General features: G+C 34.3%; 1 protein-coding gene across 1 annotated transcript in view; it reads right to left on the bottom strand.

Moving 5' to 3' along the window:
* The window catches only part of LAMA2 (laminin subunit alpha 2), a 625,852-nt gene that overhangs the window by 165,588 nt on the left and 443,671 nt on the right, over positions 1–16,593 (bottom strand). The window contains 1 exon segment of the mRNA XM_044676961.1: positions 2,248–2,359. Within this exon segment, the coding sequence (XP_044532896.1) occupies positions 2,248–2,359 (112 nt within the window).

Raw genomic sequence — 16,593 nt, 5'->3', positions numbered from 1 at the left:
GAATTAAAATCTTAATGAACTGTAAATATACACCAACAATTGAAGGAGGATTCAATTGTAGAAGAATACAAGGTTCATAGGTTTTGAGCTGGAAAGGACTTTATGCCATCTAGTCCTCCTATTTTACAAATGAGTAAACTAAGGCCCTGGGAGGTTACAACCTTTTTCAGGGCCCCTTACAGGTAATAATTATCAGAGTCAAGAACTCAGTACAGGTCATCTGACTCTGACTCCAATATTCTTTCCATGCCTATGAGAACTTCTTTTGTGAAAAATATTATTCTAATGCAATCATTGCTTCTCTTATTTGTCACCAAAATTGTTTCTTTGTAAATTCTCATCTCTTATAGTTCCCCCTGATTTGCATTTTGTTGTGATTATGTCACTTATAATTCTATAATTATGGAATATATAGAAATATAAATGGCAATCAATTGCTTAAAACAGGCATAGACTGCCTAAAGTCTTTAGTGGGTTCTAGGGAACATCATATTCATTGAAACAATCTTACAGAAACTGTTTGTTTCATGGGAGTAATATTTTAAATGGGCAATAGGCACAAAGATGTTACAGCACCATTCTACAGCTTTATAATGGGCTTTATTGAAACATAATAGTAAGGTCAAAATAAAGTTATATGGAAGAGTGGAAAGGACAATGGTCTTGAAGAATGAAGATGCGGGTTTGATTCCTTACCAGATATAAAAGTAGTGCCTAACACATGGTAGGCAGAGGCTTAATAAATGTTAGTTGAATTGAATTGACCCTAGGTGAGTAATTTTATTGCCTTGAGCTTCAGTTTCCTCATCTGTAAAATGTCAGTGATAATACTTGAACTGCCTCTCTAGGAGTACTGATGTGAAAAAAATAGTTAATAGTCCTTAAAGCATGAAATAAATTGGAGCTATTATTGATAAATAAAGCATGCTGGTTTGGGTGTAATGTTATTTGGAATAAGTTTGTAGTTGTTCCTCTCTTTGAGGAAGGTAGAGATATTATTTGAAAAAAATTATGACAAAGATGTGAAATTAACATCTTTATAGTAGACTTTCAGTGTCAAAGTTTAGCCTTTGTTTCTCCCCAGGGCAAAACTAGGATAATTTTATAATGAGGAGGTACATGTAGGTACCTCATCTCTTAGACAAACCCTTAGATCAGTGGTTCCCAAACTTTTTTGGTCTACCGCCTCCTTTCCAGAAAAAAATATTACTTAGCACACCTGGAAATTAATTTTTAAAAAAATTTTAATAGCAATTAATAGGAAAGATAAATGCATCTGTGGCCATCACCACTCTCCTGGATTGCTGCAGCATCCACCAGGGGGCGGTGATGCCCACTTTGGGAATCACTGCCTTAGATGATTGATAGTTCTTAAGGTAAAGTCTCTAAGATTCCTTGCCTTCCACAGGGCAGCCTGCCCTATTGTATTGAGACTATGGCAACTAAGATATGGATTTTTATTTCTACTTTCTAAAGATATCTATTTTAAAAAAAATCAAGCACAGTTTAAAATTATTCCTCCAATTAATATTGGTATTTTAGAATCAGCTTTTGCTTAGTATTCTCTTGACTCACTAAAAAAGCTACGTATTCTGGACATTGCCCAAAATTGGCTTCTGGTTTTCCACTTTGAATCTCAACCAGACTAATAGGTGCCAAGAGGACAGAGGGCCAGGGCAATACAACATCTTATGGTTGGGTGATATATACAAATTCCAAACAACAGATGTTCATTAACAACCAGTTAAAAGTCATTTTGAGGAATAAAAATGTCGCATGAATATACCAAATGGAATGAGAAAATTAGCTTTTTTTCCAAAATTAAAATCTTTTTAATTGCCTTGCAAATAAACAGGAGCAAAGCATAAGGTGCCCATTAGTTATTTAACCATAATAGCCTTTCCTCAAGAATTAGAGTATTCCTGGAGGAATGCCTTTAATTTATTGCTTTCTATGCTCGTAATTACCAATTCACTAGCAATTGCCCCTAACCTAACTCTGGATTGTAGGCAATCTGCTGATAATTTTCTTGAATTTCTTAATAAAAATATTTGAAAGAACATAGACTTTTAAATCCTAATCTGACATCTTTTACTAGTGAAATTTTACTTATTCAGTCAACCATGTATGGAACACTTTCTGTGTGTAAGATATGAGGCTTGCTATAATCATTTCTGTGTGTATGCACAGAGACGTGTACACTTCCTTTTTGGAGAAGAAATTACTAAAGGATGATGCTTCAAATACCTTCTGCATCCTGGACAATTTCCTTAACAATTCCGCTTAGCATCTTTGCTCTCGTGTTGGTTCGCTCAGCATCCTGCCCAGTCTGCTTGCCATCTGCTGTCACCTTGGTAGCCTAATGATCCAAACAGAGGAAAAACATAATTAATGGATATGATGAAGCTCCAGCAGGATACAGTCTTTCTGGCTAAATTTACTTTCAAATGTTACTTTGGGCCAAAGGCAATCGATGAATTATTGATCAGATGTACTGGAAATGACACCCTGTGCTCAAATATACAATTAAGCTTTATCACTTTTTCCATTAAATGGAAACCAAAGAACTGTAGTTGGCTTTTAAAAAAATCCTTGTAGTTTTGAGCATCATATAAGAGACAAAGTGTGATCCTTTTTTTTAAATATATTAAGCCAATGTTACCAGCAGTTTTAAAAGAATTCTTTAGTCTCAACATGTGACATCTAGCTTTACCAGCTTTTCATTTAGCAAAGATAAATATAGATAGAGCAATCAAGTCTCCTGAGACATTGGTGAAGCATAGACAACCAATCTCAATAAGCTTGATTTTATAGATAAATTTTAAATCAATATGCTAATTAAAGAAACAAAGGGAATGAAATTAAAAAAAGGAAAATTACACTTTCAGCTGCTAAGCAGAAAATGCTCATTATGTGGCACATTAAAGTAATCATTAACATTGAATAAAAGGCTACAAATGATTGGTAACGTCTCCAGAAAAACATTACCACCTGAGATGAACATCAATCACAGGACCACATAGAGTCCTATCTAAAAAAAGGATAAAAATATAATCTTTGTTTTCAAATTTAAAATACCTTTTAACAATAATACCAATTATAGAGTACATTAAGGTTTACAAAGTGCTTAAAATATTCTCATTTTGTCAATGTGATCTACTTAACATAGAATATAAAAACATTACATGTAATAGTTTCTAAGAAGGGTATTTTTGCCGGAAGCCATCGAGGCTATGAGGTTAGCATGGCTACTCACAAGCTCTGACAATCCAGCACGGCAGGTTGTCAGGAGGATGGAGATTCCACACTCAGTTTACCCTATATGATTCTTTTTACAGTGACATTCACTTGCATTGAAATTATTGCAATCAATATCCTTATCCAGCTCAAAGGAGACACAGAAAAACAATACAGGTTCATGGCAAGAACAATCACAGCCAAAGACTACCCACTATCCGAAAATAAACCCCTGTACAACCCCTTAGAGTATAGAAATTTCCCCTAGAATCAGCCCAGCAGAAAACCAGCAGTTAGTGAGTTAATGCAAGTTTCTAAAGTTCCCAGCAAGAAAATACCTGGCCTGAGTTTGTTCCCAAACTCCTACAGACCATAGAAACAGTGAAACACAAGGAAATTAAGGCAATGACAAACTAGCACAGAATCACCCTACCAGAACTGTATTCTTAGTGATCCTATAACAGAAAAAACACCATGGGAACAAAACATTGTACCAGACTGATATTATTGTATCTTATTGGATGTAATCAACTACCATAACTATCTCCTTGATTGATGATGGGAATGGATAGTATAACATAACTATATACATAATATAATTAGTTAAGATATAATTAACTATTATGTTTAGCTAGGAACTGATGTACTTGTACCTTACGCATGGCTGAAAAGAATAAGTTCAAACTAAGCCAGCCCATAATGAATAATTTTTGACAAGCTTGCTTCTTTGTTTAACCACAGTAAGATAATTAATAAATGTCAATCTTGTGATGTTTCAAAAGTTAATATGTGATTTTGAATGTATGGGAAAAAAAACCTGTATGAGATCATAAAGAAAAGAGGGTATAAAAATTAAAATCAGCAGATGACACTTCATATCAGCCACTGCAAACCTACTTGGTCTCTGGCTCTTCTCACTTCATTTTCACTCAATTGTCCCACCCCCAAGAGGAACTGGACTGCTGGTAACCCGCCAGCATATTTTGAGTTTTAGGGCACCATGAAATATGTTTGGATTTCATTTGCCTCTCTTTTCCTTTTTTCTCTTCTAATATGACTTCTTTTCCTTTCTCTAAACACATATGTATAGCTTTGCATTTATATAAATATAAGTGTATTTCCATTGCACTTTCACACTCAAAAAATTAGAAAATATAACCACAATAAATGAAAAGAAGAATAACAAAGTGACTCAATAAAGTCCTTATTCAGGTCCAAAGGAATGAGAGAGACTGAATTTTATGTTTGTCCTGAGATACTATATTATTCTCATACATAAGAGGATTTTAAATATGACTAAATATCTAGTCAGTACAGTGTTAGGTAAAGGATTCTTGAATGAATTATATTGTACTCATGGGTTTCTCAGGGGACTTAAGCAGTCTAATTTATTAGTGGTGATAAAGTTCTTTGAGGTCTTTGGATAACAACTGGTATATAAGCTCTAAATATTATCATGTCATTTCTCCAATAGCATATGGAAACATTGCAATTCAAAGGATGAAGACTAAGAAACCCTTTGAACTTTTTATACTCCTTTAGAGTTAGCAGCCATAACTACAATAATTTTTAATGATATCAGTCAAGTCTTTGAAAAAGGTTTCAGGTTCACTGATCATATTATTATCTTGGAATTATGTTCAACACTTAGAGTAGTTACTCTTTACAGAAGAAAATGATGTCTAAATCCCTTAAGTTCTTAAAGTCCTGAATGAATTTCAGACTCCCTGGCATTCGTGATCTTCTCTTATAGTACTTTTCTCCATGTACTACTCTACACTCCAGTCAATCTGAATAACTTGCCACTCTATACTTTTCACGCACTTTCCCACCTTGGTGTCTTTGTTTACCCAGTTCTATTTGCCAGAAATGCCAGTCCTACATTCCTCCTATTGAATGTCTACCAGTCCTTTAAACTACAGCTCCAAGACTACTTAATCCAGAGAGACTTTTTTAATTTTCCTGGTAAGTAATGAAAACCTTCTTAGGTTTCACACAACCATTTGTGTCTTTCTAAGGTGCTTTTTTGTGAAATATCATCCAATGAGAACAGAGACAATGTAGCATCAAAACTTGATAAATACCTGTTGAATTTGCACTTGAATGTGTTACTTAGATCCTTCCTTGGGTAATTTTAGATGGCTTCTTCTTTAAATGATTTTTTTCCTTTACATTTTAATTTTTGGGATATTGGTAGATAAAATACTCTAAAAAAATTCATTAGTAGGCACGACCTTAAATCTTATGTTTCCAGATACAGATGATAATTTTAAAAGCCTCTTAATACCCTGAGGAACTCTCTAGACCAGTGATGGCAAACCTATGGCATGGGTGTCAAAGATGGCATGCAGAACATTTTCTGTGGGCACATGTGCTTCCCCACCCCCACCTTGCCAGAGTTTGTTACTAGAAAGGCAAAGGGACTTGGGCAGAGCTGCTCCCCTCCCTCCCCTCCACCATGCCTGATGACATTTTTTCACATCCCTGGGCCCCTCTGTCCAGCAGCCCAATTAGAGCTCACAGGTAAGGTGGGCGGCTCACAGGTGGCAGAGCTGGAGGGGAGCAGAGTTCTCAGGCCACTCCTCTCCCCATCTCTATACTAGCTGAGGACATTTCTCAGTTCATCCACCCAGCAGCCTAATGGGAGTGCTTCCTCCCTCCCCTCTGTGGGGTAAAAGGGAGGTGGGGTGCACCCAGCACTAGATCGTGGGGAGGGGCACAGCAATTGATCTGGAGAGTGGGGTGGAGGCAGGCCCTGGCATGCCATCTTTAAAAGGTTCACCATCACTGCTCTAGATCAAGGTTCTTAACCGTTTTATTTCATCTTGGATAGCTTTGACCTATAGATCCCTTCTCAGAATAATGTTTTTTAAATGCATAAAATAATATACATGAGATTATAAAGGAAACCAATTTTATTGAAATCCATCATATGTCTGTGTCTAATTTTTAAAGCAAGTTTATGTTTAAGAATCCCTCTTCTAAACCAATAAGTACCAGAGCAATTACGTGTTGACAGAAGTAGAGGGTGTTTCATCAACTGAAATTTTCTATACCAGTGATGGGCAAACTACAGCCCATGGGCCAGATGCTGCCCCGAAATGTTCTATCCAGCCATGCAACATTAATCCTAATCTGACTAATACAATGAGTAGGATACAATACAATGAAACTTTGAAAGAGTTGCCTTAGAAACAACACACTGACAGATGAGCATTTCCTTTCCTTTGGCCTCCTCTTTAAAAAGTTTGCCCATAACTGTTCTATACTAATGATTCATAATTCTAGTTCGCATTTTATTTTGAATCATGATGTAGAGGTAGACTCCTCCAAGGAACAATAAGAGATTTGAATATATTCTGGGCTTAGACATTATTCTGGACTCCAGACATTCTCCTTTTTATTCTAGACTGGGAAGAGAATAGCAAGTATCAAAGCCTAATATGACTTGGTGCTGTGGAAAATTTCCTGCAGGTCTTTGACAAGGTTGGTCTACCTTGAGTACACATAAATAATATTTCATTTGGTTAAGAATTCTTCCCCTAGTGACAAGTGATAAATGTACCAACCTAATGTAATTATTTTCTATTTTTTTAAATGTGTGATTCTTAATGGTCAGGTTATATATCCTTTTTGACCCTATTGTGTTATATAATGATGCTCTAAGTCCACCTCTGACCAAGTACTTTTTTATTTTCCCAGAAGTTCTTGTCAAAAAGAATAATCTTCCCCAAGTAAATATATATCCTTGGGTTAATTGAATATTGGGTTGTTGGATCTAGTAGTTTCATATTCTTCCTTATTTGGTTGATTCTGCTGATCTATTTTCCCATTTTTAAAACCAGCATTAAATTATTTTGATGATCACTTTCAAAATTTGAACTCTAGATGTGATATTTCCTTTTTATTCTTAAATTTTTTTCCCCTTGATATCCTATACTTTGTGTTTCACCAAATGGATTCTATTACTTTTTGTAGCTCTGTAAATGACTTCCAAATTTGATTTTTTTGACACTAAAGCTATGAATTTATTAAACCTATTATCATTTTAATTTTATTGGGGTGGCCCAGTGACAAATATTCCTCCAATTATTTGTCATTTTTATTGCAATTTCTATATATTCAAAAGCTGTAAATATACTATTAGTCATATTTTTATTCTGCAAAGGTACTACTCTGATACCTCTTCATTTTGTTTCAGAGACCTTGAGCCGTTGAAAGCTATCCCTAAAGATTCCAAGCTTTGGCAATTCTTACCAATCTGGAAGGGCTTCACATATTGTACCAGTAATATGTCTCCTATATGAGGACAATCTTCACTAAGAATAGAGACTCATCAATAGTAAGTGATAATTTTTTAACCCATGGCAATCCATAAAAAAAGAGAAATGTAAAATGGCTTCAGTAACTTTGTTTTAGAATGACCACATATTCTCATACTTATTTGGTATGCTTGGTAGAAATATAAGAGGGAAATAGGTGTATATAATTTCCACAAATTATGTTGTAAAACAGAATAACTTTTCAGCCATTTAACCAATTATAAGGTATTATGAATAAAATATCTATGTTCATTTTTTAACTTTTCTTTAAAACAGGATTTGATTAGGGTGGACAAAATTACCCCAAAGGCTCTCCTCCAATAATTTATTTTCTATTCAGATGTTAAGATTGCTTGATAGAAATAATAAAAGAATGAACTTTTCCTGTAATTTTATGATTATCAATATGAAAGCAGAACAGATATTTGGGAGCTATATGCTCATCATAGATGCTACCATTTTGCATAGAGTAAGCATTTGGTAATTTTGTTCATTCATTCATGAGTAGTGCACTCTACAGAATTCAAATGGAAGAGGGATTCCCAAAGGTGGAAAAATCCAATAAATATTCTGTTTTGGGGCTCACATTATGCTGATTGACTTAAACTCTGGAATACTACAGAAACTCCAGAATGCAATTCATAACCTTTCAAAACAGATAGACAATAGCAATGCACACAGGAAAAATGAAAGGGATAAAGAGAATGTTAACATTATGACATTCAGTTGTATGGGCAGTCTACTACATTAGTCCTTCAGTATGCTGGATTGTATGTGTGTGTTGTGTCTATGTGTCTATGAGAGAGAGAGAGAGAGACAGACAGACACAGAGACAGAGATAGAGAGAGGCTACTTATCTACTTATCTATTTTTTAGATAACAGTGTAGATGGACAGTGAATTGGGCCAATAACTGATTACAACAGTGTTGGCTAGACTTTATTTGGGAAATTATGCATTATTATTATTTTAAAGATCTTTGTAATTGTGTCTAAGAAGCAATACTAATATCAGTTCCAAGGCTGAAGAGTATTAAAAGCTAGGTATTTGGAGAAGACAACAACTCAAATAACTATCTATTAATAAATTGAATAATAATAATATTTTTATAACACTTACTCTGTGCCAGGCACTGTTTTAAGAGCTTTATTATTATTATTTTATTTGATCCTCACAACAACTCTGGGAGGTAAGGGCTATTGTTATTGTAGCTGATGGAGGTTAGTGACTTGCCCAGGGTCACACAGAATTAAATGTGGAGTTAAATTAGAAACTCAAGTCTTCTTGACTTCATATCCAGTGTTCTATCCACTGTGTCACCTACCTAGCTGCTGCCATACAAGATAAACTGTGATAACATAAGCAAGAAAACTTTAAGATCAAGGAGGACTAAGAAAGGCTTTCTTGTACTAAGTGGGATTTTAGTTAATATTTGAAGGAAGTATAGAAGAAATGGACAAAATCTGTGTGCTGTGTGTTTGGGGGAACATATCTCCCCAGAAATAATAATCTTAGAAGTCAAAGAAATACAGCCTACAAGACTGTGTAAACAGAATGATTCTTAGTCTGATTCTGCCTCTAAAAGAGGCCTCCAGGATTTTAGACTTTCCCTCCCACTTAGACATTCTGAAGGTCTGATGAGATTAACTACCAGGGAAAGGTCCCTACCTAGGACAGACCACATCTTGAGTGATACCAAGTTTCCTCCATGAACCTCAAATTGTCTGACATTGTGTCCTTTCAATTCAACCTCCTAAAGGAGGAAAGGGGTTGAGCAACCTCAGCTGATAGGTTCCTTTTGCAGCCTTCCCTAAAACTCTGTAAATATATGTATTGCTCCCTTGTTCTGTAGGGTTCCTAGACACCTGGCAACTTCTCTTAGGCTGATGCTGATTAAACTTTCTATCCCCTTCCTTGCCTTTGCCTCTTGTTTTATTGGCACCAAGTCAAATGGACTTGAGTGAGAAGAAATGCTCTCCTGGAGGATCTTGGACTCTCTGGGCTGAGAAATTCCTGAACAGAAGCCAGGGAACCTGGAGGTAGCCATGGGGAGAGAAAGATTTCAAAGCACAGAAGACAGTCAGCAAAAATACCTCCAGTGGGGAGATAGACTGCTTGTGGAACAGCAAAGGGTTCAGTGTCATTGGATAGAAGAATACTTGGAGAGGTCTAAAATGTAAGGAGAATGGAAAGAGTGGAGGGGATTATGTTGTGGCCTTGAATGTTAAACAGAAGAATGACTAATTCTATTACCTCACACAAAAGGTATCACATAGTTTTTTTTAGAAAAATAGTATTTTCATCCTCTTCTCTGCAAAGGGGGAAAAAGCAATTTAAGATGCATACCTGTTGATATTTGAGACATTTTACTGACTAAGACTTAAGTTTTATTAATGAATGATCAGTGTCCTTTACTGAGGAGAGAAAGAGGGAGGTGGTGGTGGATGCTGAATTGGACACTGAATCACTGAAAAATGTTTGGCCTCTCTACTATTACTTCTTGTCTATATTTTTGAAGTGTATAGTGTAAGGAAATTAGAGAGAATCCACAGATCAACAACAGCATATCAGAGATGAAAACACTTCATTTACCAGGTAAAATGGCAAGATTATAATGAATGTAAGCACAATTTAGGCCCAATTGTGTCATTTTATCATTCACCAGCTAACAATGGTATGATTAAAAATGATAACAATAATGACAATCTGATGCAATATTCCTATAGCATTGGAAAACGTGAAAGATTTTGGAAACTGGTAATATCTTGTAGATGAGGTGGCAGCCAGGTGGCTCAGTGGCTTGAGAGGGAAACCTAGAGATGGGAGGTCCTCAGTTCAGATCTGGCCTCAGACACTTCCTAGCTGGGTGACCTTTAAGGAAGTCCCCAATGCCTAGCTCTTATCTCTCTTCTTCCTTGGAACCAATACACAGTACCAATTCTATGACAGAAGGTAAAAAATAAATCTTGTAGATGTATGCATTTTAAACCTTTATAATATTATGAATTGTAGATAATATATGGTATTGTTTAAAATATTCAAATACAAAGTAAATTTTATTAATATATTTTTCTGCTTATTTGAAGTGGTCTGCTTAAGAGATGTGGGAAAAATAAAATTAAATAATTTCTCAATCAAGAAAAGTTTGCATGTTTCCATCAATTCCTCCCTGATTCCCCCTTCCACCTTTTTAGTACTTTGTATCTCTCCTTTGCTCTTATCATATTCCTTTTATATTATATTTATTTGTGTAAGTATTTTGTATTCCTCTGTTACCTGGTAAATTCCTTGAGAGCAGTGACTATATTAGTTTTTATCTTTGCATGTCACTAAAATGTTGAATTGAACTGAATTGGGTTTGGAATAGAAACTACCATAAAAGAGATAGCATTTTTGGAGTTGCCCTTACCAGGAAATGGAGGTTGCCAGAAAGGTTTCAGAGGCACTAAGAAAACACTATAGGATATAAGAGTGCTATAATAGCACATCTGGGAGATCATTTGAGCACATGTAAAGTCAAATGCTATATTTTGGCCAGAATCCAATGGAATTCTAAAACTACATTTGGAATTGTATACAGTTTCATAATGGCTCAGTGTCATACAGGAATAACATTGTGTTTGACTATAGTGAAAGAAGCTATTCTTTCTCTTTCTTAAAGTTGCAAGATTTCTTCTCCTGAATTATGGCAATTCTTTCTCTAAAATATGGATTGAAGAGGCAGGCTCAATAATATTCCATAATTATTTAGTGTCTCTGCTTTGAAGGGCTTAGAGTACTTTTATTCCCCCCCCCCCCATTTAACTTAATTTATTTATTTTTCCATATTGTTCATTTTTATGAATAATCTTATAAAACCACCCCCCAAAGCATAAACCCAAATAAACAATTGAAAATTATATGCTTTCATTAGAATAGTTCAATATCATATGGTTCCATCTCTGGGACTTCAAAAGCTAAATCAATCAGTTTGTTTAATGACCCTAACTTTTCTAATAGAAAGTAAACTCCTTTGGGATAGAGACTTTCCTTCTTTGGTATTTGTGTCCTAAGCTTAACACTGGTAAATAAAAACATATTTATCCATTCAGTCATTTCTTTAAATCACTGATCTCATTTCCTTTCTTTAACTTCTCCCCGCCCCAATTTGCACTTACTTTCATACTCTGAAAAGCCTATGACTTGATTAGTGGACAGAAGATATAGCCCCTCCTCTTATATAACCCTCTTTATCACTTATGGATTTCTGGTGGGGAACAAAGGAAGATCACCTGTTTGGCTAACCTTAACTGCTGATTAGTAATGAACCCATTTGACTAAACTATCCTTTGAACAATAGGCACAGACTAGATTGTTGAGCTCATATTGAGATAAATTATCTGTTTTTGGAGTCCATTTGCAATACTTTAACAGGTTGCTAGAGCTTTCCAGATTTTGTATTCCACTGGCATAGACTTTGAGAACACAAAGTTGCTTCCACACACCGTGTGATCCTGAGGGCAGGAATTCTTTCCTTTGTGTATTCTGGGCTTAGTATTGTGTTTTGCATATAGTAGATGCTTAATAAACATTCTTTGAATTATTGAATGAGTCATTGGAATAAGACTTGCTTTTTAAGAGAGGGAAAAAAATGAAGGAACTTTTTAAAAATAATACAGCCATTTAATAGCAAAGGTAGGACTTGAATCAAGATCGTAGGATTTTAAAAGATTTATAAAGAAACAGGAACCCAGAGATTCTATAATAAGTTACATTAATATAGCATTCTATTTTGAAAAGCATTTTTATGTTAGTTTTTTATATCAGTCTTAAGGTAAATAGTGAAATTATTATTTAGCTGTTAGAGATGAGGAAACTGAGTCCAAGAATAATGCAGGTGTCAAGTGTCTGAATGAGGATTCGGACCTAGATCTCTAGAAGTCAAGTCAACTTTTCTTCTTTTTTATAATACTACACTGCCTTTGAAAAAAAAAAAGAATTTAATAATTAATTCACACAGTTCTTTAGCAGTAAAGCTAGAATTTGAACTTAGGTCCTCTAATACTAGATACCATGGCCTATGACTCCTAATTCCTAGCACTTAACTTCTATTTGAGTAATGTATAAAAAGATATATTGAAAGCCATTTATTCATCCATTTAACATTTTTTTTTAATGAAATGCCTATTCTGTATAAAGTATAGAGGTAAGATTCAGGAAGTCCAAACAAATGTTTTTGCAAAAGGCTGAGAAACCTGAAAGTTTATTTATCAATGCAAAAATCTTCTAAATAATTAATGAGATTTAATCAAATAGCCACAAATCTACATAACAACTACAAAAATCATAACACATCATTCCACCCAAGGAATGCTCTTTTTGCCCCCTATCCAACATTATATATAATGCTAGTGATGGGTCACCCTGGTTATAACCAGGTAAAAAAGAAATACTGTCTTGGCTTGGCTATAAAATCAGTCTGTGAAATTCACTGCCACAGAGGGGCACGGAACTAATTGCAAAGCCCAAATTCCCAAATAATGAATCAGTTTCACCCATGGCAGACCATCAATAATGCCACAGATAAATGCTAAATACTTAATGATACGAGTAATTCGTCTAGTTCTGTGTGCCTGTTCCCACATTTCATTAAATCAGCATCCCTAACTTATTCATCCTCCATCAGAGTCACTATTGTTCCCTTTTGCATTTGATAAATATCTTTTTATTTAGTTTAGTGTTTCTATGATATCCCTTTCATTCTCTACCTTTGATTTTCATAGTTTTATGTGCTTAACTCTTGTAATCATCCTAATATACGTCTGAAAATACCTTACCCAGTATCTTGTTTATACCTTCCTTACTTTTGATTTTTAAAAAAAACTTAAGTTCAGTCAACTAGGTTTTTAAAAAAATTCTAAGAACATTATTTAGGCAGTGTGCATTACCTTAAGTTCATATTAATTTGTCTCTGAACAATAGAGTTTTTCCTTTCTTGGTTTATATGACATAGCTCTGATCATGTGTCTTGCAATCTGCACATAATTTTCTTGGTTGGAGACTACTAGCAACTTTCTTTTTCTATCTTCCTTTTTAAAAAAAAAAGAAAAGAGATTCTAATGACTGAACAGTTCATAATAATTGAATAGATAACATTCCTGTGGTAATTTCTGTTTTTCATTTTCTAATTTAGGGTTTGTTGTTCAAATTAATCTTCAGTTCCAATAATTTGAGTCCATACCAATGGTCACCTTAAAATTCTACACCCCCAAGTCTGATAATGAAGTTCTTTTAAACAAAGTATTAGGAAATGCCACAGGAAAAGTAGACCTTAGAGGAGAAAGAGAACTGGTCCTGCTAGAAGATAATGAGGCCACTTCCTTTAGAAATTATTTTAAAAATATTTTTTGAGAACAATGTTGCTAGTTATGCCCCACATGAGTGTAACTTGTAAATTATTTTCATTACATGATTAAAGATAAAATAAATATCTACTTAGCCCTACAAATAATAAATCAAATGAATCTAAGACTTTGAGTTTTGGAAAGCAATTTCTTCCCCTTGGTCCTGAGCCAAATGGTGTAATCATAATTAACTTGACTTTGGAGATGAGGAAACCAAGGCTCAGAGAAATTAAATAGGTTGCAAAGAGTCATAGAGGTATATAGTATCTGAGTGAGCATTTAGATTGAGGTCTCTGGAAGTCTTTTCAAGTTCTTTTTTCATTGATTATTGAATAAATCTCTTAATACTTTTTAAACAAACCCTTTCCAACTCTCTCTATATAGGACATGAAAATTCTTAATAAAGAATCTATAAAATGAAGTAAAATTTATTTTTAGAAGTATAAAGGTAATCTCAGAGTGAGGAGAATCTAAGTCCAAATTCTATCTATCACCCATTGGTTGTATAACCCAGGGTAATTCACAATGCCTCAGTGTCCAAGATACATTTTTAAGACATTTCAAATTGCTATTGACCTTCATTGGTAGAAGGAATTGCCTCACCAGGAGGTACCCAGAGCAATTTTATATAGATATACTTTCCTTCAAACAACGATTTTAAAAATACCCACCGGACTCTAACCTTTTTTTTAACCTAAAACTTTTTTTCAATTACGTGTAGAAACAGTTTTTGTCAATTGTTTTCTGACATTTTGTGATTTGGATCTTCTACCTTCTTCCCTTCTTCTTTCTGAGGTGATAAATTGTCTGATATAGGTATACCAATGTTGTCCATATTCCTCATGTCATGAAAGAAGACATATATTACATATACAATTATAAAAACAAACAAACTCATTTCTAGCTCTGTGACCCTGGGCAAGTTACTTAACCCCACTTTCCTAGCCCTTATCACTCTTCTGCCTTGGAACAAATATTTAGTATTGATTCCATCAATCCTAAAGAAGGTAAGGGTTTACCAAAAAAACAAAAAAAAACTCAAAAAGGAAATAAAGTGAAAAATGCTTTTATCTGCAATCAGCCCCTGACAATTCCCTCTTTGGCTGTGGATAACATTTTTCATTGAGTCCTTTGGAGTTATCTTTGAACTTTGACTTGATGATAAAAATTTAATTCTTCACAGTTGATCACTGAACAACATTTCTGTTTCTATATATACTATTTCCTAGTTCTGCTCACTTCATTTGGCATCAGTTGATATGTCTTTCCAGATTTTAAAAAATTCATCCTGTTCATCATTTCTTATGGTACAATAGTATTATATTGCAACCATATTACCACAAATTATTCAGCTATTCCCCAATTGATTAGACATCCTTTCAGTTTGCAATTCTTTGCAACTACAAAAAGAGCTGCTAAAATATTTTTGTGTAAGTAGGTCCTTTTCCCCTATTTCTGATCTCTTTGGAATATAGACACAGCACTGGTATTGTTGGGTTAAGGGGTATACATACTTTTAAGGTCCATTGGACATTGTTCTGTATTGCCGACCTTAATTGTTTTAGAATAATCTGAAACTATCTCTTTTTGGGCACTCCTATATTCTCCCTCATATCGAACTTCCAAATTTAATTTTCAAATCTTGGGTATTTTATTATCATTAGCAATATATTTTTTATTATTTATTGGTCTCCATCAAGTCTCCATTGTTATTCATGATTATAAATTGACTAATTTTAAGGTTTTTATAACAACATTTGCATCCTGGACATTTTATTCTTAAATATTTCCTTTGTTTGCTTTATCATAATAGACACTGCATTAGATACTGTGAGGATTTGTGTAATTTAAATTATTTGTAGTCCTTATACTCAAAGAGCTTATAATCTTGTAGTGAGGCAAGATAATAAAATATACAAATTGACTAGAAATTAGAAAAATTATAAGAATAATGTATTGATGCAAATGGATGGAGTCTTGGCTGATTATGGAAGGTTTTCCTATATGTGGATTTAATATATATTCTAAAAGATTTTTGTTGCTAAGATCTCACTCAATTAATTTGGCATATTACTTTTGGGTATAATAATTTCTTTCAAACTTCTTTCAATATTGCTATTATTACCTATGCTAAATGAGACATTTCTGAGTATCTAAAAATATTTTATTGCATTTAAGTTTCCTAGGTACATCTATGTTTATATTTTATTTCAGCTAAATCATTATCTGAGCAAATTTGCCAAGTTCCTTATAACATGGCTCTATATTCTCCACATGGATATTCTATACATAGGTTTGGCTACACTTTAAAATTTCTAGGGATTTATGATCAGGACCTTCTTCTAGAGAGACAATCCAAAACAATCATCAGTCTCTATAAAATCTTGACTTTAATTTTTTGAGAGGATCAATGCCATCATGGAATGATGTTTTAATCTGTGCTTAACTCAACTTGGATTTAACTGAAGCAGAATCCTCAGCTTTACTCTTTCCCAGAGTCATCGAAGTTTAGTGGCAAGATAAATGTCAGGATGATTGGGGGTGGCCTAGGATACAGTAGATGGCCTTGGCACCTTTGATTTCTGACTAAGCTATCTCTAGGTATTCCACAGTACTCTACTTCAATTGCCTTCATGGCCATTGGAATAAATT

Source organism: Gracilinanus agilis, chromosome 4, assembly GCF_016433145.1.
Source record: "Gracilinanus agilis isolate LMUSP501 chromosome 4, AgileGrace, whole genome shotgun sequence".
Lineage (NCBI taxonomy): Eukaryota > Metazoa > Chordata > Mammalia > Didelphimorphia > Didelphidae > Gracilinanus > Gracilinanus agilis.
This window is presented reverse-complemented; position numbering and strand designations above follow the sequence as displayed.